This window comes from Muscardinus avellanarius (genome assembly GCF_963383645.1).
Source record: "Muscardinus avellanarius genome assembly, chromosome: 10".
NCBI lineage: Eukaryota > Metazoa > Chordata > Mammalia > Rodentia > Gliridae > Muscardinus > Muscardinus avellanarius.
In genome coordinates this window covers 61,675,511-61,703,488 of record NC_137796.1, presented here as the reverse complement: position 1 = coordinate 61,703,488, position 27,978 = coordinate 61,675,511, and the positions used below count along the sequence as shown (strand labels likewise).

General features: G+C 52.6%; 2 protein-coding genes across 9 annotated transcripts in view; one reads left to right on the top strand and one right to left on the bottom strand.

Annotated features, from left to right (window-relative positions):
- Positions 1-67: 67 nt before the first annotated feature.
- FUZ (fuzzy planar cell polarity protein) lies at positions 68-7,902 on the top strand (the record flags this gene model as incomplete). 6 transcript variants are annotated; one of them, XM_080704683.1, is made up of 11 exons in its annotated part: positions 68-178; positions 660-781; positions 2,861-2,945; positions 3,772-3,840; positions 4,028-4,132; positions 5,449-5,646; positions 5,727-5,822; positions 6,027-6,133; positions 6,207-6,271; positions 6,351-6,425; positions 7,685-7,902. In XM_080704683.1, 11 exons carry the CDS (start codon positions 68-70, stop codon positions 7,900-7,902), a joined length of 1,251 nt encoding a protein of 416 aa, XP_080560809.1. The 6 variants fall into 6 exon arrangements, with proteins under 6 accessions (XP_080560809.1, XP_080560808.1, XP_080560807.1 ...); XM_080704682.1 differs by having other exon boundaries at positions 7,679-7,902; XM_080704681.1 differs by having other exon boundaries at positions 6,351-6,429; positions 7,641-7,902.
- A 376-nt stretch (positions 7,903-8,278) lies between these two features.
- The window catches only part of AP2A1 (adaptor related protein complex 2 subunit alpha 1), a gene marked incomplete at its 5' end in the record, with an annotated part of 43,905 nt that continues 24,205 nt past the window's right edge, over positions 8,279-27,978 (bottom strand). Inside the window, 20 exons of one of the 3 annotated variants that reach the window (XM_080704678.1) lie at positions 8,279-8,390; positions 8,662-8,796; positions 8,961-9,030; positions 9,127-9,243; positions 9,324-9,445; positions 11,569-11,660; positions 11,777-11,859; positions 11,970-12,026; positions 12,337-12,402; positions 12,786-12,949; positions 13,041-13,208; positions 13,304-13,535; positions 13,807-13,904; positions 14,214-14,396; positions 14,602-14,739; positions 15,250-15,418; positions 17,696-17,846; positions 21,303-21,411; positions 22,727-22,828; positions 25,094-25,223. In XM_080704678.1, coding sequence (XP_080560804.1) covers positions 8,313-8,390; positions 8,662-8,796; positions 8,961-9,030; positions 9,127-9,243; positions 9,324-9,445; positions 11,569-11,660; positions 11,777-11,859; positions 11,970-12,026; positions 12,337-12,402; positions 12,786-12,949; positions 13,041-13,208; positions 13,304-13,535; positions 13,807-13,904; positions 14,214-14,396; positions 14,602-14,739; positions 15,250-15,418; positions 17,696-17,846; positions 21,303-21,411; positions 22,727-22,828; positions 25,094-25,223 — 2,464 coding nt within the window. In that variant the 3' untranslated portion in view covers positions 8,279-8,312. The remainder of the gene's footprint in view (positions 8,391-8,661; positions 8,797-8,960; positions 9,031-9,126; positions 9,244-9,323; positions 9,446-11,568; positions 11,661-11,776; positions 11,860-11,969; positions 12,027-12,336; positions 12,403-12,785; positions 12,950-13,040; positions 13,209-13,303; positions 13,536-13,806; positions 13,905-14,213; positions 14,397-14,601; positions 14,740-15,249; positions 15,419-17,695; positions 17,847-21,302; positions 21,412-22,726; positions 22,829-25,093; positions 25,224-27,978) is intronic. The other 2 variants (XM_080704679.1, XM_080704680.1) reach the window with 2 other exon arrangements.

Sequence of the window (27,978 nt, the reverse complement as noted above, 5' to 3'; positions counted from 1 at the left end):
CCGATTTAGAGAGATTACCCGCGAGCCCCCGAGCGGCGCTGCAGCCCGCGGTGCCGGGCCGGGCGCGATGGGGGAGGAGCGGGCGGGGGGCGCCGTGCATCTGCTGTGCCTCGCGGCGTCCAGCGGGGTTCCCCTGTTCTGCAGGAGCAGCCGCGGCGGCGCCCCCGCCCGCCAACAGGTGGGGCTTTGGATTGCGTGGATCTAAGTAAAACGGGGCTGGGGCGCTTTGCCTGCGGGTCCTAGCGAGCGGAGCGTAGGGGCTGGGGAGGTTTTGGTGTTAAGTTTAGAGGTCCGAGGGGGCACCAATAAGCCTGACTACCGGCGCACGCTTGTCATCCCAGCATTCGGGAGGCCGAGGCCTGGAGGATCGCGGTTCGTGGACAGCCTCAGCAACTTAGTGAGGCCCTCTGCAACTCAGTGAGACCCGGTTTCAAAATAAAGAATAAAAAATAGGGCAGGGGGTGTAACTTGGAAGTCAAATGCCTATGGGTTCCATCCTCAGACTCGCAAAAAAAAAAAAAAAAAAAAAAAAAAGCCTGACTACCCTGAAGGGGAGCTACCAGGGGCTATGGAAAAGGAGGGCACTGGGGTTCGGCCGCTTGGCTCTGAAGGAGGAGGGTATGGGGTTCTTCTGTCTAATGCCTGCAATGCCTTCCCAGCTCCCATTCTCTGTTATCGGTTCCCTCAATGGAGTCCACATGTTCGGGCAGAATTTGGAAGTACAACTCAGCTCTGCAAGGACGGAGGACACGACAGTGGTGTGGAAAAGCTTCCATGACAGGTCGTTAGGCGAAGCCTGGTGATAGCCCATGTTAAAGATGATCTCCCATCAAGATGGTGCACACTTGAAATCCCAGAATTTAGCTGGGCGTGGTGGCACACAATTGTAATCCCAGCATTCGGGAGGCTAAGACAGGAGGATTGCAGTTTATGGACAGCCTCAGCTACTTAGTGAGGCCCTCCGCAACTTAGACCCAGTTTCAAAATAAAGAATAAAAAATAGGGCAGAGGGTGTAGCTCGGAGGTCCAACGCCTCTGAGTTCCATCCCCAGACCTGCAAAAATAGAAAAGCAAAGAAATCCCAGGACAGGAGGATCACAGATTTGAGTCCAGTTCAGCAACTTAGTGAGGCCCTCTGCAACTTAGTGACACCTTGTTTCAAAATAAAAAATAAACTGAGTGTGGTGGCACAAGCATGTAATCCCAGCATTTGGGAAGCTGAGACTAGAGGATCACAGGTTTGTGGACAGCCTCAGCTACTTCGGGAGGCCCTTTGCAACTCAGTGAGACCCTGTTTCAAAATACAGAATACAAAATAGAGGTGGGGGGGTGTAGCTTGGAGGTAGAATGCCCCTGAGTTCCATCCTCCATACTGCAAAAAATTTTTGGTTTTGGTGGTACTGGGGGTGGAACCTAGAGGATTTCTACCTCCGGGCAATAATCCCAACCCTATTTTATATTTTATTTGGAAACAGGGTCTCACGAAGTTGCTGAGAGCCTAAGTAGCTGAGGCTAGCTTTGAACCTGTGCGATTCTCCTGTCTCAACCTCCCAAGTGTGGGGATTGCAAGCATGGGCCACCATGCTTGTAAAGATAAAAAAATAAAATAGGACTGAGGGAGCCTGGGGTCGTGACGAAAGCTTGTAATCCCGGCATTTGAGAGGCTGAGACAGAAGGATCTGGTGTGACAGCCTCAGTGACTACTTAGTAAGCCCCTTTGCAACTCATTGAGACCCTGTTTCAAAATAAATAATAAAAAATAGGGCTGGGGGTGTAGCTGGGAGGTAGAATGCCCCTGGATTCCATCCCCAGTAACACACAAAAGGATGACATTCCCTCCAAGCTGGGTAATCTAGTATTTGGGAGGTTGAGATGGAGGATTGCAAGTTTGAGGACAACCACAAAAACTCAGCGAGGACCTCAGCAATTTAGTAAGACCCTGTTTCAGAGTAGAAAATAAAATAGGGCTAGGGGTGTAGTTTGAAAGTAGATTCAATCTCTGGTTAAAAATAATAGTAATAGCCAAGCATGGTGGCACATGCTTGTAATCCCTGTTCTTGGGCGGCGGAGACAGGTGGATTGCTCAGATTCAAATCCAGCCTCGCTGGTTTAAGAGACCCTGTTTCCAAATAAAAAAATATAAAATAGGTCTGGGAATGTAGCCCGGAGGTAGAAGGGTTTCCAGGAACCCCAGTACTACCAATATATATATATATGAATGATAATATCCAACAGTTGTTCATGGTGGTACACATCTGTAATCCTGGTACTTAGGAGGCTGAGATTAGGAGGATCAGTTTCAAGGACAGCCTCAGCAATTTAGTGAGACTTCGTTGCAAAATAAAAACTAAAAAGGAAGCTGGGCATGTTGGCACACACTTGCAATCCCAGTGCTTGGGAGGCTGAGACAGGAGGATGGCACAGGTTCAAAGCCGGCGTCAGCTACTGAATGAGGCTCTCAGCAACTTAGTGAGACCCTGTTTCCAAATAAAGTATAAAATAGGTCTGGCAGTATAGCCCAGAGGTAGAAAAGCCCCTGGGTTCTACCCTCAGTACCACAAAAAATAAAAATAAATAAATAAAAAGGAAGGGCTGGGGAGTGTAGCTATGTGGTAGAATATCCCTGGGTTCAACCCCCAGAACCAAAAGAAAAAGAGACAATCCCCAAGTCGTTCAGCAGTTCTTTTGGCTGTAAGATCCCTGACAATTACTGTCTTTGATCCCTCATTTTCTCTGTAAGAGAGGCAGGTTGGACTGAGGAAGGGCTAACACTCTAGGGTCAATGGGCAGATTCTGCCACACCCTTGCTCTGTTTCCCAAGCCTGGACTCATTCTTTCTTCTCATCTTCTGTTCCCGCAGCATCACCCTCATTGTTCTGTCATCTGAGGCGGGCACCTCGGAGCTGAGGCTAGAGAGACTACTCCAGATGGTATTTGGGGCCATGGTGAGACTCTCCAGATTTCTTTTCTCCCAAACCCAGAGATCTGAGCTCTTAGCATCTTTCTCCGTCACACCTAGAAGTCCAGGCTGCTGATGTCCTCCTCGCTCAGAACCCAGGAATCTTGGTCTTTAGTCCCAGTTGTCAAAGCATCCAGAATCAGCCGGGCATGGTGGCACATGCATGAAATCCCAGCCCTTGGGAGGCTTAGACAGGAGGGTCACAGGTTGGAGGACAGACTCAACAACCTAGTGAGACTCTCAGCAACCTAGTGAGACACTTTCAAAACAAAAATTAAAAAAGGGGCCGAGCATGGTGGCGCACACTTGTAATCCCAGCATACAGGAGGCAGAAACTGGAGGATCATGGTTTGCGAACAGCTTCAGCTACTACTTAGGCCCTTCACAACTCAGTGATACCGTGTTTCAAAATACAGAAGAAAAAATAGGATTGGGGAGCAGGGTGTGGTGGTGCACTCTTGTAACCCTGGGTTTGGGAGGCTGGGACAGGAGGACTGCAGTTTGTGAACAGCCTCAGCTACTTAGTGAGGCCTTTGCAACTCAGTGAGACCCTGTTTCAAAACAAAGAATACAAAATAGGGCTGCTGGAGTGTAGCTCAGAGGTAGAATACCCCTGGACTGCATCCCCAGTACTGGAAGAAAAATAGGGTTGGGGTATAGCTCAGAGACACAATACCCCTGGTTCAACCCCCAGTACTAAAAAAAAAAAAGGTAGAGTGCCCCTGGGTTCAATCCCAGTACCGCAGGAACAAAAAAAAAATGAAAGAACAGTTTTCAAGGGCCCCTACTCTTTCCCTCTGTGTTTCTTCTAGGTTCTTCTAGTAGGACTTGAAGAACTGACGAGTATCCGCAATGTGGAGAGACTGAAGAAGGAGTTGAGGGTGAGCCTGCAGGATGGGGGACTGGGAAGTTAGGTTACCTGTCATTGGGAACTACAGCTCCTGGGCCAGCATGACAGCATGGGTTCTTGGGGCAGTTTGGTTGTCTGACCCAGCTAGTCTTTTCTGGGAGAGGCAGCAGATCTGGGGCCCACTTGGGTCCTAAGCTTCTCTCTTCTCCCTCTGCCAGGCCAGTTATCGCCTCATTGACAGCTTCTTGGGGGACTCAGAGCTCATCGGGGACCTGACCCAGCATGTGGACTGCGTGATACCTCCAGATGGATCCCTCCTGCAGGTATTGGCGAGGTTATGATATCTTCTGAGTCTCTGCCAATTGCTGTGACTCAGTGCTCATCCTCTCTTCCCTGGACCATTGTTCCACTCTCCTCCCCAACTCTTGGCTTCCAGTCTAGCCCCCACTTGGCCCCAGAAGAATCTTTCTGCGTCAGAGATAGTCCTGCCCCTCCCCTCTTTACAACACTTCCAGGGATTCCATTTCCCTTAACAAGCCCCCAGCCCCTTAGTCTGGTGTGTCTGGGCCCGTGAAATCTGGCACCTGCCAAGCTATTGCTAAATCCACTAACTGCCTTTCTACCTGCCTCACAAAGCCCAACTTTCTACCTCCCCAACCTGGGAACATGCTTCCTCCTTCACCTGGTGACTTTCCATCTGTCTTTCCTAAAATACTGCTTTCATTCATTCACCTGGCATGGCCACAGCCCAGCAGTGTGGCCCTTCCTGGGTGACTTTATCTCTCTGAGCTTTAGTTGCGTCTTTGATTGAGCTTACTTGGAACATAGCAGGAATCAATAAATTAGCTATAGATGAGTGTGGTGCACGCTTGTAATCCCAGTACTTGGGAGGCTGAGACAGGAGGATCGCCCTTTATGGACAGCCTCAGCTACTTAACGAGGTCCTTTGCAACTTAGTGAGACCCGGTTTCAAAATAAAGAATAAAAAATAGGGCTGGGGGCGTGGTCACCCACGCTTGTAATCTCCTTGGGAGGCGGAAACAGGAGGATCTCGCTGGTTCGAAGCCAGCCCCGCTGGCTTAAGAGACCCTGTTTCCAAAAATAAAAAAAGTATAAAATAGGTCTGGGAGTGTAGCCCAGAGGTAGAAGGGCTTCCAGGAACCCCAGTACCACCACACCACATCATCATCATCATCATCATCATCATCATCATATAGCCCGGATGTCGAATGCCCCTGGGTTCCATCCCCAGACCCGCAAAAAAACAAAAAATAAAAACAAAAACAAAAAAAAAACAGGGTTGGGGTAGAGCTCAGAGGTAGAACACCCCTTGGTTTAACCCTCAGTATCTTCTCCTCTCTCTCTCTCTCTCTCTCTCTCTCTCTCTCTCTCTCTCTCACACACACACACACACACACACACACACACACGCGCGCGCGGCAGGTCAGTCTGGGTGGTATAATCAACAGTGTGACGTGGGGATTGTGACCCATGTTAGCCTCAGAGAGGGTGAGACGCCGAGCTTCGCTGTTCAGCACGCTCTGGAATTTCGGTCGGTCTTCTTCCTCTCCTTACCCATCTGTGGAGCCACTGCTGTCCCCACTTTAGTCTCCTGCCTCAATCTGCCTCTCTTTCCCAGGAAGCCCTCTCGGGGTTCCAAGAGGCCGCAGGCACGGCCTTCGTCAGTCTGGTGGTGTCGGGCCGGGTGGTGGCGGCGACAGAGGGCTGGTGGCGGCTGGGGACACCTGAGGCCGTGCTGCTCCCCTGGATGGTGGGGTCCCTACCTCCGCAGGCCGCTCGCGACTACCCAGTGTACCTGCCCCACGGGAGCCCCACGGTGAGTGGCGGGCAGGGGCGGGCGAGCCCGGGGCGGCGGAAGCGGAGCGGCGCCGTCAGCCGGGCTCTGCGCCGCTTCAGGTCCCGCACCGGCTTCTGACCCTGACGCTGCTGCCGGGCCTGGAGCTGTGTCTGCTCTGCGGGCCGCGCCCACCCCTCAGCCAGCTGGATCCCCAGGTGAATCACGTCGCGTCGCTGACGACACCCGCCCCGACGCGCCCCTCGGCGTGGCCACGCCCCCGCCAGGCCACGCCCCTGGCGAGCGCGCTCCAATCACTTTCAGCCCAGCTCGCCCGCTTCCCTTCCGGTAGGCCCCGCCCACCCCGCCCAGTGGCCCCGCCCCTGCGGCCCCGCCCCCAATCGACCGCCTCCCCCCTGCAGCTTCTGGAGCGCTGGTGGCAGCCGCTGCTGGAGCCTCTGCGGGCCTGCCTGCCGCTGGGCCCCCGCGCACTGCCCGACGGTGTCTCCCTGCACCCGGACATCCTCGGGTAGGGCTCGGGCGGGCGGGGGTTGGCAGTCCGCATCCTCGCTTTCCTGTCCCTGACATCCTCTCCCCCACAGGCTGCTGCTGCTTCACCTGGAACTGAAACGTTGTATCTTCACTGTGGAGCTCGCAGGGGATAAAGGTGAAGGAGGACAAGGGTGGGCAGGGAGGGCGGTGGACCTCTTGAGGTACCCTGTATCATCCTGTCACTTTCCCTCCAGAGCCTTCTCCAGAACAGCGACGGCGCCTCCTCCGCCACTTCTACACCCTGGTCACCACCACACACTTCCCACCAGGTCAGTGGCAGGCAGTCCATTGCACAGGCAGGGACACAAGCCCCAGGTTGCACGAGGTGGGAGTAAGAGGGGGGAGAGAAGGGAAACACGGCAGGCACTTAGGACTAAGTATTGAGCAGACAGATGAGCAAAGAGGGTCCCTGAGGTCCCTGCTAGCTTGAGACCTTCCTCAGTGATCCTGGTTAGTAATAGTTACCTCGGAGGCCTCCTCTCTTGCCAGTGGTTTTACATGTAAGGACTCACTTTGTCCCCTAGGTGAGGATTATCCTGTTAAGTCATCGTTCCTATACTGCGGAGCAGGAGGCTGAGGCTCAGCCAGTAAGCATTAGATCTAGGATTCAAGGCTGCCTTGTCCCCGGGCCCACTACTGCTGAAAGCACAGCTTTGCTCATGGTCTGGCAGCTCCTGCCATGGCCCAGGGGAGACCCCAATGAATTGTGATGAGGGCTCCAGCTCAAGAGGGCTGCTCCCATTCCCGGCTGTGTGGTTCCACCTCCATCTGCCCACATGCCCATGTGTCACAGCCTAGTGTCTTGGCTGGTATTGGCCCCTGCATATGGAATGTATATTGCTAAGAGGATTGCCTGGTGCTGCATATAGGATTCTCAGGAAAATAAGAACCAGGCTGAGCCGGGCGTGGTGGTGCACGCTTGTAATCCCCGCGCTGAGACAGGAGGATCACACCGGTTCAAAGCCAGCCTCAGCTACTTAGTGAGGCTCTCAGCAACTTAGTGAGACCCTGTTTCCAAATAAAAGTATAAAATAGGTCTGGGAGTATAGCCCGGAGGTAGAAAGCCTCTGGGTTCCACTACAGTACCACCAAAAAAAAACAAAAAAACAACAAAAAAAACAGGCTGGGTGGGTAGAGGGTGAGCCATGTGGGGACTGAACTCAGGGCCAGTCTACTTCTGGGCTACACCCCTGAGCCCTATTTTATTATTTTGAAATAAGGTCTTAGGGTCTCACTAAATTGCTGAAGGTCTCACTAAGTTGCTAAGGCTGGCCTCCAACCTGTGATCCTTCTGCCTCAGAAGTACTGAGATTACAGGTGTGCACCATCAGGCCTGGAAAGTCTGTAGTCTTCTTGAGGTCACTGACAGCTGGCTGAGCTGGGAGGCCTCGCCCAGCAGGAAACATGCAAAGCCTGTGCTGAGACCCCATGAATTCCAAACTTGGGCCCAAGATGGGGCATGGCTTCCAACAGTTAGCACTGAGTCCACTGATCAACTCTGCCCTCTCTGTCCTTTCCTCAGAGACAGGGCCAGGAGAGAAGGTAGAGGATACCGTTCACCAGGCCCAGCTGCCACGTGCCTGCTACCTGGTGTTGGGCACTGAGGAACCAGGCACTGGGTGTCGACTGGTGGCTCTGCAGCTAGGGCTCCGGCGGTTGCTGCTGCTGCTGTCTCCTCAGAGCCCCACCCATGGGCTTCGAAGCCTGGCCACCCACACTCTGCATGCCCTCATCCCACTCCTTTGACCACCTGGGGCAGGTGACTGACACAGACATGGAGCTGTTAGCGTCTCTGTTTATTCGCTCACAATAATACACAGCCCCTGGACTGGGAGGGGTAGGAGGGGCTACCATGGGGGCGGGGTAGGAGGGGAGGAGGCACCCACTTCCCAGGCCCCTCTCCCCTCTGTGCTTGGGGGGGAAAGGGAGGGAGGGAGGGGGCTCCCCCTTACCCCCCAGAATGTAAACAGCAGCAGATGAACAAAAATAAAAATACAAAAGGCCGGAGAAAGGTCCCAGGCATTCCCCACCCTGGGGTCTTCCCTGTCACCAGTGGAGGTCCCCCCACCGCTGCCCCATCTGCCAAAGCTGCCTCAGTCCTTGGGGCTGCCTGGTGCCGGCCACATCCACAATCCCCCCAGGGAAGGATTTAGGGCTCAAAACTGCTGGGCCAGCAGCTCACACAGGTGACGGGAGACAGGCTCCTTGCTGGTGCGCAGGGTCAGCCGGTACATCTGGGTGATGTGGGAGACAGGAGGTAAAGGATGAAAGATGTAATGAGAGAGGGCAAGAAAGGTGGGGAAGATACAGAAAGACAAAAATCGGGGAGGGGAGACAGAGAAGAGACCAGAGGATGGAAGATGAAGGGCGCACAGGACAGTATCCAAGAGGGGAAGGGATTAAAAGAACACTGTGTGTGTGTGTGTGTAAATGAGGCATCCCGGACAGGGAGACAGTGACAGGCTGGTCCAGGAGTCCTTCCCTCAGGCTACCCACAACACTTACCTGAGCCTGGGCGTTGGGCTCCAGTCGGAGCAGACAGCCCACCTGCAGGGCTTTTGTTTGGATAATACCAGCTCCCACAAAGTTCTCAGGATTGGGGTCCACATTGTCCAGAAGAGCTGAGCCGAACCCCAGAAGCTAGAGGTGGTAGACATCATTGCCAGGGCTCTGTGGACTCCCACACAGCTGCATCCCAGTCTCCAAAACCCTTGAGTTGGGAACCGGCCCCACTTTACAGGTGGCAAAACAGGTTCAGAGGAGTAAAAGGGGCCACCACCCTGCTAACCCACCCCATTTCTCACCTTGGCCTTCGTGACTTCTGCGTCCATGGGGTGGTTGGCTTTGAAGATTTTCTGTGCCTCCTGCAGAGGGCTGGGCCAGGGAAGCTCAAGTCAGGGATTAGCAACCCCTGGCCCAACTTCCCGGGATGCTACCTCTGCCCGCCTGCCCGCCTGCCCTGCCCCTCACAGGCTCAGCTGCTTCCAACGCTGGAAGAAGTCCTGGGCCGCCATTTCCGTGGGCTGGAAGAACTTGTTGATGGTCACTGGGAGCTTCAGGGTGAGGGACTGGGGGGTGCCGCCATACCTGGCCAGAGGTGGGGGCTCTTTCAGGTTCCACCCCTTGCCATGGAGCCCACCCTCCCAAGAGCACCTCCCCAGACTCACCGGAAGCGCACTGACAGCAGCGGAGGCGTCAGGAAGTCCCGCAGACACTCAATGTTGAGCACCTGCTGCACCTGTGCTCCACCGTCCACCTGGGCAGCCACGCGTTTGGTCTGCACAGCCAGCTGTGCCCACTGGTGGTTAAGGAAGTCAGGAACAGAAGTGGAATGCCCCAGGGGCCTTGACCATGGACCATAAACCTTTGACTTCCTCTCAGACCCAGTCTGCTGGCTTTTTAGGGATCCCACTGAGCAATTCCAGGCGCATCCTATAAGACCTAGCCCCAAAGGCCCTTCTAGACTGAAACCTTGGGGCCCCTGGGCGCCCACTCCGGCCCTCCCAGCCTTCATCACTGGTTTGGAACACTGACTCCCAGCTCTTATCACTTTAGTGGTTGTGGGAAAGCTCTCTCAGGCTTATCTGCAAAATGGACATGTACAAAATGTCCTCAGTAGTCAATGAAACGAGCCATCACAAATACTTGTCTGTGTTACTGTGTTACAGATGGGAGCAATTTGTGTGGTCACCATCTGCATTTATGCCGGCCTTCCTGTCATCTACCTCTCATCTACCTTCTTGTCATCTACCAATCAGCAAGGACTGAGTCTTATGCACCTCCTACTCAGACTCTGTCCACAATGGGCTCAGAATTGCCCATCAGCCCTGGAAGACTGGATGTGGCGGTGCACATTTGTAATCCCAGTACCTTAGAGGCTGAGACAGAAGGATGGCTGGTTTGAGGGCAGCCTCAGCAAGTAGTGAGACTCTCATAAGCCTAGTGAGACCCTGTTTAAAAATAATAAAACAGGGCTGGGACAGGGCTAAAACAGCTCAGAGGTAGAATGCCCCTGGGCTCAAACTCCAGTAACACACACACACACACACACACACACACACACACACACACACACAAAGAGAAGCAGCAGCCCTGGAAAAAGCTGGGAGTGATGGTGCATGCCTGTAATCCCAGTACCTAGAAGGCTAAGGATTGCAGGCCAGCCTCAGCAACTAAGTGAGACCTCATTTCAAAATAAAAAATAGAACTGGGTGGTGGTGCACATTTGTAATCCCAGTACTTGGGAGGCTGAGACAGGAGGATCACACAGGTTAGAAGCCAGCCTCAGCTACTTAGTGAGACTCTCAGCAACTTAGTGAGACCCTGTTTTCAAGTAAAATATAAAGTAGGTCTGAGAGTGGCCGGGCGTGGTGGCACACACTTGTAATCCCCGCACTTGGGAGGTGGAGACAGGAGGATCGCGCAGGTCTGAAGCCAGCTGTGCTGGCTTAAGAGACCCTGTTTCCAAATAAAAAATATAAAATTAGGTCTGGGAGTGTAGCCCAGAAGTAGAAGGGCTTCCAGGAACCCCAGTACCACCAAAAAAAAAAAAAAAAGGTCTGAGAGTGTAGCCTGGAGGTAGAAGGCCCCTGGGCTCTATTCCCAGTACCACAAGAAAAAAGAAAAGAATAAAAAATAGGGCTGGGGTGTCACTTGGAAGTAGAATGCCCCTGGATTCTACTGCCAGTACCGCAAAATAAATAAGTAAAAAAATTTTTTTTAAATAAATAAAAAATAGGGCTGGGGGTGTAGCTCAGAGGTAGAATGTTCCTGGGTTCAATCACTGGTACTCAAACAAACAAACAAAAACCCATAAAATAAAATATGGGCTAAGGATATAGCTCAGGAACAGAATATCCATGTATTTAATCCCTAGTACTACAAAAAAAAAAAAAAAAAGCCCTGGAAATGATGGATTAAGCCAGGTGTGGTGGTGCATGCTTGTAACCCCAGTATTTGGGAGGCTGAGAGGAGGATCACAAGTTCATCACGTTCATGGCCAGTCTCAGCTACTTAGTGAGGCCCTCCACAACTTAGACCCTGTTTCAAAATAAAGAATTCACACACACACACACACACACACACAGCATTGGAAATGTTAACTTGGAGGTTAGAATGCCCTGGGTTCCATCCCTAGTACCACCAAAGTCTTGGAGTCTAGCCCTCTAATTTCATAGAGAGAAGGGAGATGGGATGAATGCTGCCAGCCATCCTTCCAGAACTTTCTTTTAAGTGCTCTGATCTCCCATATAGCCCTATGAGAAGGAAGAGGAGGGTCTACATTTCAGAGGGCTAGTAAGGCCAGGAAAGTCAATAACTCATCCTGGGTCCTGCAGCCAAGGCCCTAACCAGAATGTAGGTTCTAGACCCAGCTGAGCCCTCTAAGCACAGGAGGCACTGGCCTGAGAGGATATGAGTCTGGAGGTCTCCCGGGTGGACAACAGTGGGTGTGAAGTTCTGGAACTGCACTGAGGTCTTGTTGCCATAGAAGAGATACATGCGGCCTGTAGTGGACAGGGAGGCGGGCTCCATCTGCGTTCTTCCGACCCTAGTCCCAGCCCCAGCCCCCAGCCACGCTGAGGGCTCTGCTACACCCATCCCCACAGGCACCAAAACGCACCCAGGTTCTGCCGGAACTCCGACTTGACTCCAATCTGCAGCAGCTGGTTTTCAAACAGGACCCCGTTGTTCTTGCACACGAATCTGGATGGGGCGGCAAGACACTCAGGATGGCAGGGGCCCTCCTTGTCTGGGTCCTGGCTGGGCCTCCCAACCTGTCCCTGTTTCCCTTGCCCATGTCTCCCAGGACTCACTTATTCAGCAGTTCATCGGCTTCTGGGATGGGAGGGCCAATGTCCTCAGGACCTGGGCTGGGGACAGGGAAAAGAGTGAAATGGGAAGAGGTTTGGGGGGATGGGGAGGGGAAGGCCTCAAGCCCTGGAAGGACAGAGCCCCAGCATCCATGTGGACTCCCCAAAGAACCCCAGATCAGACTGACAGTTACCGTCAGTGTAAATGGGACCCCAGCAGGTGCCTCCCCATCACAGGGCTCCACGTTTCACTTTTCTCCAATCTCTGTCTCTGTTGATTATCAGGGACCCCTTGACCAGAGCTCCCAGTCCTCTAACCCACCCTCAAGATACCAGAGTTTGTTTCCCACCCCCTGAGGCCACCCCTTACTCAGCAGCTGGAGCTGGGTCAGCCAACAAAGCCATGGGGCTCTCAGGGGCAGGCGGCTCCAGCTCACTGGGCCATCCAATCCCAGAGCAGACAGAGAAGACAGGCGTGGCAGGCAGCCAATCCCAGACAGGCAGCAAGAGGGCCGAAGAGAGAGAGAGAGAGAGAGAGAGAGAGAGAGAGAGAAAGAGAAAGAAGGAAGGAGGGAGGGAGGGAGGGAAGGAAGGAGGGAAGGAGAAAAGGAAGAACAGACTAAGAACCAGTGATGGGAAAGGAGGACAAGGGGTGGCACAAAGTCCAAAGTGGTCAGAGTGGGGCGGCAGCCAGGGCTGGCACAGGCACTGGGGACAGGGAGAGAGGAGGAGCCAGTAGGGGGATGGGGAGGGGCTGGGGGGGCAAGGTGGTAGAGGTGGAGAAGGGTGGCCACGGTGGTGTGGGAAGGCCAGCAGTACCTGAGGAAGGCCTCCTCGGGGGTGGGCCCCAGGCTGGGCTGGGCAGCTGGGCCATCAGAGAAGACATCCACCAGAAGGTTCCCTGCACCCGCAGGAGCTGGGGCTGCCGCTGGGGGAGGGGCTGCCCGCAGCCCCAGGAGGTCGGCGGAGGGTGAGGGCGTGGACTACAAGAAGGAGGGGGAGGCTGAGACATGGCACAGGCAGGACACCACCAGACTGGATGCAACCGCGGGGGGGCGCACCCCAGGGGCTCACCACGGTACTGGGGGTAGGCTCCACGCCCCCATTGATGTCGTTGCTGCTGGGGTCCCTCCGGCTATCGTCCAGGGCACTGCCGGCCCCCGGCCCCTTCTTGCGTTTCAGCTTGGCCAGGATGGAAGACTCGCGCTCAGGGAAGGGTGGCATCTCCTCCAGCACCGTGGCCTGTGGGTCAGTCGGGGTGTGTGGCCAGTCAGGGGAGGGGACGCTGGGTCACAGGAAGAGGGCAGGCCCCTGTGGCAGGAGGCGAGGGCTCTCACCAGGACGTCCGTGCTGGCCACCGAGCTGAGGGTGAGGTACTCCACGGCGCGCTGCTGCAGCTCCACGTCAGCATTGCGCAGCTGGGAGCCAGCCCGCAGCACGCCCTGGATGGTGGCCTTGGTCTCGGGGAAGAGGTTGATGAACTTGATGTAGGTGGACAGCAGCAGAGCACGCGTGGCCACGCTGCACAGGTGGAACTTGGAGTGGAGCAGGGAGAACTGCACCGGGGGGCTGTGCAGGGGGCCGGTGTCAGCGGGCTGCTCGGCTGCCCTCTGCAGAAGCCCCCTCAGAGGGACCCTGCCCAGGACTCCCCCAGGCCTGTGGCTGCTCCATCACTCTGTCCCAGACTCCTAGGACTTGGGTTCTCTCTTACCCAGACAGGTGGTGGGGGTGGGAAGCCAGGAGGACTCCTGGGAACCGCATGCTTACCAACCCTGGGGTTCCCCCAAGTCCCAAGACCCTTCAGAAGTTTGGGTGCTCCCCCAGCCTGAACCTCTCTCACCTGGAGCGGGGGTCACCGGCAATCAGGTTCCCAAATTCCCCAAGGATGTAGCCGCCAACCTTCACCATGTTCTCATGACAGGCTGGGGCCTGGAGTGCCTGGAGGGGGAGGGCGGGCGATGACAAGGAGAGGTCAGTGGCCCTCACTCCTTGCACGCTCAGGATGCACCAGGCACAGGGTGAGGCCCTGCAGCAAGATAACTGGTGGAGGCCTTAGAACTCTATGATGCAGGTGGGACTCCTCACATCAGGCCCGAGAGGCCACGACCACTCTGGTCCCTGGGTGTACCAGAGAAGCAAAGGCATGAAACTAAGGTCACACTGGTGCGGAAGAAGCAGGATGGTGGCCTAGGCCCATCAGCTCAGCATCTATGTCCTGCCATGGGGGTCAGGGTGAAGAATGCTGACCTCAAAGACGGTCTTGGCGGCATAGCCCTGGACGTCATCCCGGTTGGTGACAATCTGCAGCACGCGGTACCACACCTCCTCGCTCACATAGTCACCCGCGATGCGGATGAGGTTCAGGATGGTGTCCACATACCAGCTGTAGTCCACTGCGTACTTCTCAGCCAAGATGGCCACCTTCAGTACCTGCGGCAGAGAGGATGGTGAGAGGACATGTGACTGTGGTCCTGCCAAAGCCAGTCTTCTGAGTCACCTGGGTCTAGGCTCACCACTGCCCTCATCTGGAGATCCAGCGGTCCAGGCCCAGCCCTCTTCCCCCAGATCCAGGGGGAAGGTCTCAACCGTCCTCCCTTGGTTCCAGGGGTCCAGGCCCAGCCCCCACAGAACTCACAATCTCTTCGCGGATGGCATAGTCAGCTGTCTCCAAGTACCGCAGCATCTCTGACACAATTTGCTTGGCATTGCTCCGGTCACACATGGCATACAGGAGGTCAGCCGCCCGCTGCCGCACACTAACGTCCCGCTCCGTCTGAGGGAGGAGAACAGGGTCTGGCTGGGTTTAGGGCTCCCTTGTGGCACAGGGATAGCCATCGGGGACTGCTAAGCCCCCCCCCCATTTTTTTTTGTGTGTGTACGTGGCATTGGGGATTGAACCCAGGGGCATTCTACCTCTGAGCATTCCCCAGTCCTATTTTATTTTTATTCTGAAACAGGGTCTCAGCTGGGTGTGGTGGCACATGCTTATAATTAATCCCAGCATTTGGGAGGCTGACACAGAAGGATCGCACAGGTTTGAAGCCAGTCTCAGCTACTTAGTGAGGCTCTCAGTAACTTGGAGACCCTGTCTCCAAATAAAATAGAAAAGAAAAGGAAAGAACCAGGGTCTCAATAGGTTGAATAAAAGCCTCACTTTTTGCTGAGTCTGTCTCTTGTCTCAGCCTCCTGAGTACATGGATCACAAGCATGTGTCTCTGTGCCTGGCTGTCCTGTCTATTTTGAGGTGGGTCGCAGGTCCGGGGCAGGCTCTGCAAGCCCTTACCTTGAGAGCATTGATGACGGTGTCGATGTGGGTCTTGACAGCCTCGTGGGAGAACTCGGAGCTGGCCAGAGTGCACATGCTCTCCAGGGCCAGGTAGCGCAGGTTGGTTTCCCGATGCTGTAGGAACTGGCCCAGCTGGTTGCAGGCCCGCACAAGGAGGTTGGGCTCACTGCCACCACGGCAGAGGGGGACATTAGAGGGACCAAGGAGGAGAAATGGAGACCGAGAATGTGAGGAGGCGAAGCATTCTGGCCCCAGCTGATACAGCTCACACTTTCCTTGCTCAGTAATAAGGATGGAACCCAGGGGCATTCGACCTCCGAGCTACACCTCCAGCCCTATTTTTTTTTAATTTTGAAACAGGGTCTCATTGAGTTGCAAAGGGCCTCACTAAGTAGCTGAGGCTATCCATAAACCACAATCCTCCTGTCTCAGCCTCCCAAATGCTGGGACTACGAGTGTGCCACCACGCCCGGCTTTTTAAAATATTATTGCTGGGAGTTTTGGTGCACGCTTGTATTCCCGCACTTGGGAGGCTGAGACAGGAGGATCGCACAGGCTCAAAACCAGCCTGAAACCCAGAGGCTTTCAGCAACTTAGTGAGACCCTGTTTCCAAATAAAATATATATATATAAAAAAAAGGTCTGGGAGTATAGCCTGGAGGTAGAAAGCCTCTGGGTTCCACCCCCAGTACCACAAAAAATAAATAAATAAAATAAAATATCATTATTATTTTGCAGTACTGGGTATGGAACCCAGAGACATTGTACCTCTGAGCTATACCCCCAGCCCTATTTTTTAGTGTTTTTATTTTTATTTTTATTTATTTTTATTTTTTTGGTGGTACTGGGGGTAGAACCCAGAGGCCTTCTACCTCTGGGCTATACTCCCAGACCTATTTTCTATTTTATTTTGAAACAGGGTCTCACTAAGTTGCTGAGAGCCTCACTAAGTAGCTGAGGCTGGCTTCGAACCTGTGTGATCCTCCTGTCTCAGCCTCCCAAGCGCCACCACACCAGGCTTAGTGTTTTTATTTTTGAAACAGGGTCTCACTGAGTTGTGAAGGGCGGCACTAAGCAGCTGAGGCTGTCTGCAAACTGCTCTCCTCCACTCTTAGCCTTCCTAATGCTGGGATTACAACTGTGCACCACCACAACTAGCTTATTTTGATTTTGAAACAGGGTCTCAGTAGGTTGACGAGAGTCTCACTACTTGCTCATTCTGTCCTTAAACCTGTGATCCTTCCATCTCAGCCTCCCAAGTACTAGGATTACAAGCATGCATCCAGCCTACTTTTTATTTTGAAACAGGGTCTTGCTAAGTTATTACACACTATCCTTGAACCTGTGATTCTCCTGTCTTAGCTTCCAAATAATGAGATTACAGGTGGGCACTGCCATACCTGAGGCTATGGGGTAACATTTGACAACTGCATTTGAGTGTGTGTGTGTGTGTGTGTGTGTGTGTGTGTGTGTGTGTGTGGTGCTGGGGACGGAGCCCAGGGGCATTCTACCTCTGAGCTACACCCCCAGCCCATTTTTTATTCTTTTTTTTTTTTTTTTGGTGGTACTGAGGGTGGAACCCAGGGGCTTTCTACCTTTGGGCTATACTCCCAGACCTATTTTATATTTTATTTGGAAACAGGGTCTCACTAAGTTGCTGAGAGCCTCACTGAGTAGCTGAGGCTGGCTTTGAACATACACGATCCTCCTATCTCAGCCTCCCAAGCGCGGGGATTACAAGCGTGCGCCACCACGCCCCGCCCTATTTTTTATTCTTTATTTTGAAACAGGGCCTCACTAAGTAGCTGAGGCTGTTCACGAACCGCGATCCTCCTGTCTTGGCCTCCCAAATGCTAGTCTTTTTGTTTTTGAAACAAGGTCTCACTGAGTTGCGAAAGGCCTTGCTAAGTAGCTGAGGCCATCTGAAAACCGTGGTCCCCCAGTCTCAGCCTCTCAAATGCTTGGATTACAAGGGTGTGCTACCATGCCTGGCTCTAATTTTTTTTTTTTTTTGGTACTGGGGGTGGAACCCAGAGGCTTTTACCTCTGGGCTATACTCCCAGACCTATTTTATATTTTATTTGGGAACAGGGTCTCGCTAAGTTGCTGAGAGCCTCACTAAGTAGCTGAGGCTGGCTTCCAACCTGTGTGATCCTCCTGTCTCAGCCTCCGAAGCACTGAATTACAAGTGTGCGCCACCACGCCTGGCTCTTTTTTTTTTTTTTTGAAACAGGGTCTTGCTAAGTTGCTACGGCTGACCTTGAGCTTGCGATCCTTCTGTCTCAGCCTCCCAAGCACCAAGATTACAGGCATCCGCCACCACACCCGGTACCTCAATACCTTTTCTACCAAGCCCCAGTTCTCCTTCCTCAGACTGAGGAGTTCAGCCCCCAGCCCTCCTCCCTCAGACCCAGGGGTCTAAGGCTCAGCAGCGGGGGGTCACCTGTCATAGTGAATGATGAGGCTGATGGTCTCGAAGAGGATGGCGTTCTTAGCGTTGGAGTGCTGCACCTTCTTGGACTTGGGCGGCTCCTGGGCCTTGTTGAGCACCGTCTCGAGACACTCCACCAGCCGCCCCTTCACAGCCGCATCCTCTGGGGAAACAGAGGATACACCTGTGCTGAGCTCTCTGCCCCTGGCTCTCCTAGGGAGGCAGCAACCTGACAGCTGCTCTGGTTTCCGTGGGAGCAGCTCAAGCCAGCCGTAAGAGCTCTGCAGCTCCAGGCCCGGGTCTTTGCTTCCTCAGCCCTTCCTAAGTCCCCAGCCCAGCAGGGGAGGGAGAGAAGGCTTATCCAAAACAGAGGCTCTGTCTCCACCGCTATGACGAAAGCCTGCTGGGTAAGAGGCTCAGTTTCCACTTCTTCAGCAGGGATGCTTATCAGGTTTCTCACAGAACAAAGCACCTAGGCCTTCGGTAAGAAGCGGCCCTCAGCTGCCTGCCAAAGAGACCAGTGCTTCCTTTCAGGCCAGCATTCTCGCACGAGGTAGGAGTTCAGCAGTGCGAAAACTCAGCGAGGCGTAGTGGCACACACTTGTAATCCCAGTACTTGGGAGGCTGAGACAGAAGGATCACAGATTCAAGGCCAGCCTCAGCAACATAGCAAGACTCTCAGCAACCTAATAAGACCCTGTTCCAAAACAAAAGGGCTAGGAGCCGGGCGTGGTGCCGCACGCTTGTAATCCCCGCGCTTGGGAGGCTGAGACAGGAGGATCGCACGGGTTCGAAGCCAGCCTCAGCTACTTAGTGAGGCTTTCGGCAACTTAGTGAGACCCTGTTTCCAAAAAAAAAAAAAAAAAAAAAAAATATATATATATATATATATAAAAGGTCTGGGAGTATAGCCCGGAGGTAGAAAGCCTCTGGGTTCCACCCCCAGTACCACCAAAAAAAAAAGGGCTAGGGGTATAGCTGGGAGATAGATTGCCCCTGGGCAAGAGCTGGCCCAGTGCTCTACAGCTCCCCCTCTGCCGAGTCTGAGGAATGACAGCCAGAGCCCACGCCAATGTCCATCGCTGACATTTCCTGGGATGGAATGAATTATTATCAAGTGCCTAGAATCACTGCGTGGTATTCTAGCAAAAGACATCAACCCTGAATATATTAGCAAATGCAAGGGATAAAAGAACAAGAAAAAGGACACCCACAGGCGGTATTCAGCCAAACCTAGAATGTGGGACATGCCACAGGACAGAACTGTCCTGGTTTCTACAAAAACAGGTCTGTATAGCAGGGGGGACTGAAAGCAGAAGGATGTCAAACATGCTGGCGCACACTTGGGATCCCGATACTTGGAAGGCTGAGACAGGAGGACTGCAGGTTTGTGGTCAGCCTCAGCAACTTAGGAAGGACCCGTTTCCAAATAAAAAAATAAAAAATGGGGCTGGAGGTGCAGCTTGAAGGTAGAGTTGCCTGCATTCCATTCCTAGTACTGCAACAAAACAAAACCCAAATAAAAAATAGAAAAGGTCTGAGGGTATAGCCCAGAAGTAGAAAGTCCCTGGGTTCCATCCCTAATACCACACATAAAATAAATAAAAATAAATAAATAAAATAGGGCCGAGGTGTAGCTCATAGGTAGAATGCCCCTGAGTTCAGTCCTGTATAATACCACAAAAAATAAATTTAAAAATAATTTTTTTTTTTTTGCTGGGCGTGGTGGCGCATGCTTGTAATCCCCACGTTTGGGAGGCGGAGACAGGAGGATCACACTGGTTCGAAGCCAGCCTCACTGGCTTAAGAGACCCTGTTTCCAAATAAAAATATAAAATAGGTCTGGGAGTATAGCTCGGAGGTAGAAGGGCTTCCAGAAACCCCAATACCACCAAAAAAAAGAAAATTTTTTTTTGTGGGTCTGGGGCTAGAACCCAGGGGCATTCGATCTCTGAGTTACACCTCCTGCCCTATTTTTTATTCTTTATTTTGAAAGAGGACCTCACTAAGTTGCAGAGGGTCTCACTAAGTAACTGAGGCTGTCCACAAACCATGATCCTCCGGTCTCAGCCTCCCAAATGCTGGGATTACAAGTATGCGCCACCAAACCCGGCAAATTAAAAACATTTAAAAAATAGGCCTGGGGATAGAATGCGCCCCTGGGGTTCAATCCCCTATACCAGAAAAATAGAAGTCTATTGTATAATGGCTTAACACACCCAAAGCCCCACACACAGATACACACGCAGAAGCGCAGGCTGTTGCGGGCTGTTGTGTAGCACCGGCTACTGCAGGTGCTGCAGACAGGGCTGACTCTGGCACTGACTGCCAGCCAAGCACCACAGCCCTGGTCCTGTGACCACCACTCCCTGAGGGCACAGGCTGAAGCGATGGGAGCCTGGCTGCAGTGGGGCAGAGGTCAGGCTCTGCCATGCCTCGCCGTCTGTGCCTGCAGTGGCTGTGTCTCACTTCCAGGTCTCAGTTTCCCTGTATGTGTATCACAGACTACCCCTCCTTGCCAGCTCTGTGGGGAGGGTACAGGCTCAGGAAGGCCCCCTACTGGAGGGGCAGGAACCACCCACTGAGCAGCTGTGTGATTGAGCCAGGGGCTCCTCTCTGAACCTTTGTCTCCTACTCTGTAAAACAGGGGTGCCAATGGCCCTTCGCTATAGGGCTAGAGTGAGAACCCACCTGGCAGGGACCTGGCTCATGGCAGGGACCAGCTTTTTTTTTTTGGTACTGGGTATTGAATCCAGGGGCATTCTATCTCTGAGCCACACCTCTAGCCCTATTTTGTTTTATTTTTTCTGGGGATGGAACCCGGGGGCATTCAAACTCCGAGCTACACCCCCTGCCCTATGTTTTTTTTTTTTTTGGTGGTACTGGGGTTCCTGGAAACCCTTCTACTTCCGGGCTACACTCCCAGAACTATTTTATATTTTTTTATTTGGAAATAGGGTCTCTTAAACTAGTGCAGCTGGCTTCGAACCTGCGTGATCCTCCTGTCTCTGCCTCCCAAGCGTGGAACAAGCGTGTGCCATCACGCCCAGTTGCCCTATGTTTTTTTATTCTTTATTTTGAAACAGGGTCTCACTGAGTTGCAGAGGGCGTCACTAAATAGCTGAGGCTGTCCGCGAACCGCGATCCTCTGGTCTCAGTCTCCCGAATCCTGGGATTACAAGCGTGTGCCACTATGTCTGGCTTCCTATTTTATTCTTTATTTTGAAACAGTCTCACTAAATTGCAGAGGGCTTTACTAAGTTGCTAAGGCTGGCCGCAAACCAGTGACACTCCTGCCTCAGCCTCCCAATGACTGGGATTATAGGTTTGTACCACTATACCTGGCTTATTTTTTATTTTGAAACAGGGTCTCACTAAGTTGCCGAGGCTGGTTTAGAACCTGTGATCCTCCTGTCTCAGCCTCCCAGGTACTGGGATTACAGGTGCGCACCACTGCGCCCAGCTCTGGGATCAGCTATTTTGTCCTTGCTGCTGTGCCATGCAGGGGGTGCTGGGTCAGAACTGCCTCCTCCATCACTGTGCTTGCATTTCAGGGGTTCCAGGTGCCCACCCAGCTTAAGAGAAATCCTGAGCCTAGAGACAAGCAGCCTGGTGTTACCTGGTGGCGGGTAACACTGCAGCAGCCGTAGGAGCTTCACCGAGAGCCAGGGTGCGGGCACAAAGTAGTAGGTGTAGTCCTGGAGGTCCGTGGAGGCCGAGGAGACGATCTGTGGGGAGGAAGCCAAGGATGGGCAAGAGCCGGGGCCAGAGGAGGGACTGCTGGCCCAGCGCTTTAGAGCACACACTGCCCTCCAGAGGGCGCTGTGGGCACGATGGCTCACTGAGCCAGAGGCAGTCTGGGGAGCCTGAGGAACTTGGCCTGAGAGGGTGGGGCAGGGCTCGAGCCCCAGCTGACTGATTTTGCAAAGCAATGCTAGAAAATGCTAGAGGTACAGAAGTCTCTTCTGGTGCCCTTTTGTGTGACAGTCCCCAGCCAGGCCAGTACCTCTCTCACTTCCTGGGGGCCCGTGACTCCTCACTAGAGCCCACATCACACGGGCAGCTAAGCAGGGACAACAACTGGGCCCAATACATTTTTTCGGTCCCTGGACTTGATACAAGATCAGGAAGGAGGTGCAGAATCAGTGAGACATCAAAAGACATGACTGTCCTTCCTCGTGGCAAACTCCTACTCAACCTTGAAAACCCTGCTGTAGGAAGCACTCCCACAAGCTCTGTGCCACCTCCATGATGGCACGGCCCCCCCATTTCTGTGTCTCCCACATGGGCCTGGCACACAGGGGCCTTCAGATATGTGGTGAATGAATGAAACAAGAATGGAATGAGTGGTGTGAGTACTTTGTTCAAGCATCCTTTCATGTACAAGTTTGATTTAGGGAGCGCCTTCCCCAGGAAGCCCTCCTGGGTTCCCCGCCGGGTTAGATGCTACCTCTGGGCACCCACAATGCCCTCAGCTCCCTCAGTGATGGCACTGAGGGCCCCTTCCGTGACAGTGTGTAACCGAGTCACTCCCTTCTCCCAGCAGGAAAAATCCTATCCTTGAGGTCTGACTCATATGGGTCCCTGACATCACCCCACACAGGGCCAGGCCCACAGGAGGCCTCGGGGGCATTCTAAGGACAAAGGCAGAGACGAGGGACAGGAGAGGGAGGCATATGGGAAAGAGGAGCGTGGGAGCCAAAGCAAGAAGAGGAGACGAAGAAGAGGCGGGAGGGCTGCAATGTGGGCTTAGGTATGTGACTGGCCCCAGGGTCCCTCTGAGCACTTTATGCACATAAGCTGTGCTGTGAGGCAGAAACAGTAACACTGCCCTTGAAGCGCTGGGGCACCCGAGGTCCAGAGAGGTGAAGCCACCTGCCCAGGGCCACACGGAGGGGAAGTGGCAGAGCTGGGGGTGAGCCCAGTTCAGAGCCTGAGTTTCTAACCCCTTGGCTGGGCTTCCTCTCATGGAGGGAGGGGGAGCAGAGAGGTATCAGAGGCCACAGGGACCCCTCCTGCAGCCAGCTGGGAGACCACACGCACCCTGCTCAGGCGAGACACAGCCAGGGAGATGCAGGTCTTGAAGTCGTCCGGGTTCTTCTTGCAGAGGCAGGTGATGAGGCTGACAGCGGCCGTGACCACGCCCTGTGGGGTCGGGGAGGCAGGTCAGGGCCCAGGGTCCAGCTGAGGAGCTGAGGGCAGGGCTGGGTGCAAGCAGGTGTCACTGTTCTGTTTTAGGAGTGGGGTAGGAGGCTGTGGGGCCTCTGGGACCAGGGCCAGCACAGACCCCTGCATCTTAACGAGGAGCCATTCTGGGTGGGGAACAGAGAGGAATCAGGAGTCCTGGGGAGGGGCAGGGTTGAGTTTTGGGGTCTCCTGTGGTTGTTTTTTTTCTTTTTTCTTTTTGTTCTAGGGATTGAACTCAAGGGCATTCTACCTCTTAGCTATACCTCTAGCCTGCTTCCCCCCTTTTGTGGTACTAGGGAATGAACACCCGGGCATTCTACCTCTAAGCTACACCCTCAGCCCTAATTTTATTTTTAAAACAAGGTTTCACTGAGTTGATAAGAATCTGATTACTTGTTGAGGCTGTTCTGGATCTTGTGATCCTCCCAAGTACCGAGATTACAGGCATGTATCACCATGCCCAGATTCCCCTCCCCAATCCCCCCTTTTTGGTGGTACTGGGGATGGAGCCCAGGGGCCTTCTACTTCCAGGCTATACTCCCAAGACCTATTTTATATTTTATTTGGAAACAGGGTCTCTTAAGCTAGAGAGGCTGGCTTCGAAACTGCGCGATCCTCCTGTCTCAGCCTCCCAAGCGGGGGTGGGACCATTTTTTAAATTATTATTCTTGCTGGGCTTGGTGGCACACACTTGTAATCCCAGCATTCAGGAGGCTGAGACCAGAGGATCGCGGTTCGCAGATAGCCTCAGCTACTTAGTGAGGCCCTCTGCAACTCAGTAAGACCCAGTTTCAAAATAAAGAATAAAAAATAGGGCAGGGGGTGTAGCTCAGAGGTCAAATGCCCCTGGGTTCCATCCCCAGACCCACGAAAAAAAAATTATTATTCTTTATTTGGAAACAGGTTCTCACTGAGTTGCAAAGAGCCTAAGTAGCTGAGGCTGTCCGTGAACTGCAATCCTCCTGTCTCAGCCTCCCAAATGCTAGGATTACAAACCTGCACCACCATTCCTGGCTTGTGGCCATGATTTTATTGTTGGAAAAATCTCTGGGCATCAGAAACAGGCTGGAATTTATTTTTGTGTGGTACTAGGGAATTAATCCAGGGGCATTCTACCTCCAAGCTATACTCCCAGCCCTATTTTTATTCTTTATTTTGAAACAGGGTCTCACTGAGTTGCAAAGGGCCTCACTAAGTAGCTGAGGCTGTCAGAGAACTGTGACCCTCCTGTCTCAGCCTCCCAAGTTCTGGGATTACAAGCATGCGCCACCACGCCCAGTTTAGGCTGGAAATATTTTTTTTCCTTTTTGTGGTACTGGGGGTGGAACCCAGAGTATTTCTACCTCCGGGCTATACTACCAGACCTATTTTCTATTTTATTTGAAAACAGGGTCTCACTAAGTTGCTGAGAGCCTCACTAAGTAGCTGAGGCTGGCTTCGAACCTGTGCGATCCTCCTTGCTCAGCTTCCCAAGGGCGGGGATTATAGACATGCGTCATTACACCTGGTGTTAGGCTGGAAATATTCTAAGGGGCTATCTCAGAAATGAGTGTTTTTTGTTTGGTTGTTTTTTTTTGCGGTACTGGAGATGGAACCCAGAGGCAGTCTACCTCCAAGGTGCACCTCCAGCCCTTTTTTTGTTTTGGCAGGTCTGGAGATGGAACCCAGGGGCATTTGACCTCTGAGCTACACCCCCTGCCCTATTTTTTATTCTTTATTTTGAAACAGGGTCTCAATGAGTTGCAGAGGGTCTCACTAAGTAGTTGAGGCTGTCCGCGAACTGCGATCCTCCAGCCTCAGCCTCCCCATGCTGGGATTACAAGCGTGGGCCACCATGCCTGGCTTCCAGCCCTATTTTTTATTCTTTACTTTGAAACCGGGTCTCACTGAGTTGCAGAGGGCCTCACTAAGGAGCTGAGACTGTTCAGGAACCACTATTCTCGTCTCAGCCTCCTGAATTCTGGGATTACAAGTGTGCGTCACCACGCCCAGCATTCAGAAATGAGTGTTGAATGTTGGGGTCACAGGATCCCTGGGCAGCCAGGCTGGTGTCAGGGATAAGGTGGGAGGGTTTCCGGACAGCTTCATAGGTGTATTATGGACATGGGTTTGGGGGCATTGGGTGCCTAGTTGAAATTCAGGGAAGAGTTGGGCAGCCAGGAATCCAGCTGGGGTTGGCAGAGGGGGGGCCTTGGGGTAGCTGGGCGGGGCCAGTGGCCTCACCATGTGCTGGTCATTGAGCAGGTGCACCACACGTGCCGTCCACTCGCCCATTGGCACCAGGTCAGGCGAGGCCTTGTAGAGCCGCAGCAGGCACAGGGCCGCGCTCTGCTTCACGCTGTCCATGCTGTCCCTGTAAGGACACAGTGCGAGACAGGGCAGGGGCTGTCAGTGTAAGCCAGCCACATACACCCTTTCTTGCTGGTTCCAAGAAAGCTCCTGCTAGCTGCGCAGAGGTACTAGAAGCCAGACAGACCCAGACGCAACCTGGTGCTGACCTCACCACCCACTGAATTATGAGACTCAGTTTGATGTGAGTGATACTGGGGATTGAACCCGAGGGCATCCTACCTCTGAGTGACACCCCAGCCCTAATTTTTTATTCTTTATTTTGAAACAGGGTCTTGCTGAGTTGCAATGGGGCCTCACTAAGTAGCTGAGGCTGTCCGCGAACTGTGATTCTCCAGTCTCCGCCTCCCGAACGCTAAGATTACAAGCGTGTGCCAACACGCCCAGGTCTTTTATTGCTTTTTATTTGGTCTCACTAGGTTGCTGAGTCTCACTAAGTTGCTAATGGTCTTTTTTTTTTTTTTTTTTTTTGTGGTACTGGGGATGGAACCCAAGGGCATTATACTTCTGAGGGACATCCCCAGCCCTATTTTTTATTTTTTGAAACAAGATCTCACTGAGTTGCAGAGGGCCTCACTAAGGAGCTAAGGCTGTCTTTGAACCATGATCCTCCAGTCTCAGCCTCCCAAATGCTGGGATTACAAGTGTGCGCCACCACGCCTGGCAGCTGATGTTCATCTTGAACCTGCGATCCCCCAGTCTCAGCCTCCTAAGTACGGGACTTACGAACATGCATCATGCCTTTCTTTCTTTTCTTTCTTCCTGTCTCTCTCTCTTTCTCTCTTTCTTTCTTTTTCTTTTTTTTCTTTTTGAGGTACTGGGGATGGAACTAGGGGAAGGGGCATTCTACCTCCAAGCTACACCCTCAGCCTATTTTTATTATTTTGAAACAGGGTCTCACTGAGTTGCAAAGGCATGTGCCACCATACTTCTTCTTCTTCTTCTTTTTTTTAGATACTGGGATTGACCCCAGGCTACCTCTGAGCTATACCAACAACCCCACCAACCTGTCTTATTTTTTACTTTGGGTCAGGGTTTCACTAAGTTGCTGAGGCCGGCCTCAAACCTGTGACCCTCTTCTCTCAGTTCCCCAAGTATTACAAATGCACACACCCAGCTGTAAGCTATTCATACTTATTTTTCCCCTTTACTTTGTGGTACTGGAGATTGAACCCAGGGAAATTCTATATCCAAATATACCTCCAGCACCTTGGAATTTTTTTTTTTTTCCTTTCTGGGACAAGGTCTCACTAAGTTGTTGCAGCTGACCGCCAACCTGAAATCTTCCGGTCTTAGCCTCTTGAGTACTGAGATTACAGGCTTGTGCCACCACGCCCACTGGTTTTCAGTATCTTCTCCATCACCGGCAGGGTTCCCGGCCCCGCCCCCAGAGCACTCAAGCTGGGGAGCGCAGCGCCGAGCGCCTCTGCATCTTTACTCACGGGGCACCAGCCGCAGCCCAAGGAGGCGCATTCTGTTATCATCTCCATTTAAGGGTCAGGGAGCATGCGGTTGAAAGCAAATGAAGGAGCTATTCATCAGCGTGGTACAGTGGAAAAAACCTGTGGTACTACTTAGGTCAAGTTTCAACACTGGGATGCTCAGCCAGGCATAAAAAAAAGAAAAAGAAAAAAAAAAAAAAAAAGCCACACACCAAGCAACTAATCCTAGCAACTTGCTTGGGAGGCTGAGGCAGGAGGATTGCAGGTTTGAGGCCGGCTTGGACAACTCAGCAAGACCCTGTCTCAAAATAAAATACAAGCCAGGCATGGTGGTGCACACGTGTAATCCCAGCACTTAAGAGGCTGAGATAGGAGGATTGCAGATTTGCAGCCAGCCTCAGCTACTGAGGGAGGCCCTCCACAGCTTAGTGAGATCCCGGTTCAAAATAAAGAACTGGGAGGTAGAAAGCCCCAGGTTCAGTCCCCAGTACTGCAAGAAAAAATAAAATACATACATACATACATAATTCAATGAGTTAGGTTACAGCTCAGTGGTAGAACACCCCTGGGTTCAATACTCCCAGTACAAAACAACAACAACAACAAAAAAAAAAACAGGCCACCCGGTTGGTCTAGCCTAGAACTCATAGACTCGTAGGCTCCATCCATCTTCCCACTTCAGACTCCCGAGTGCTGGGACTGCAGGCCTATCACTTCACTGTCCTGGCTTGGCTCTTGTTAAATTAAAAATCCCAGATTTTTTGACTACCTAGGTAAAATCAAGCTAGATGCCAGTCTGGGGAATGCTCTAGGCCAGAGTTTGAAACAGGTGATTTTACATATTGTTCCCAAGGGAGATTATTTCTGGGTCACACTCACTTTGAAGTGTGAACTCCAACAGCCTCTCTTTGTCTCTTTTTTCTTTTCTTTCTTTCTTTCTTTTTTTTTTTTTTTTGTGGTACTGCGGATGGAATCCAGGGTCATTCTACCTCCAAGCTACCCCCAGACCTATTTTTTATGCTTTATTTTGAAACCTAGTCTCACAAAGCTGTAGAAGTCCTCTGTAAGTGGCTGAGGCTGGCCGCGAACCTGCAATCCTCCTGTCTCAGCCTCCTAAGAACTAGGATTATAAGCATGCACCACCACACCTGGCTCTACAGCCTCTCCTTAGACAAGCTTTGTTTCTGCTTTTGGAGACTGTGGGTCTCTAAAACCAATACCCAAGTTCACCAGGTCCAACAAATGCTTGCTCTGGAATTCAGCTTGTCCACCTGGGTGCTGGGCTTCTCCTATGATGGCCTATGTGACTGTCATTTG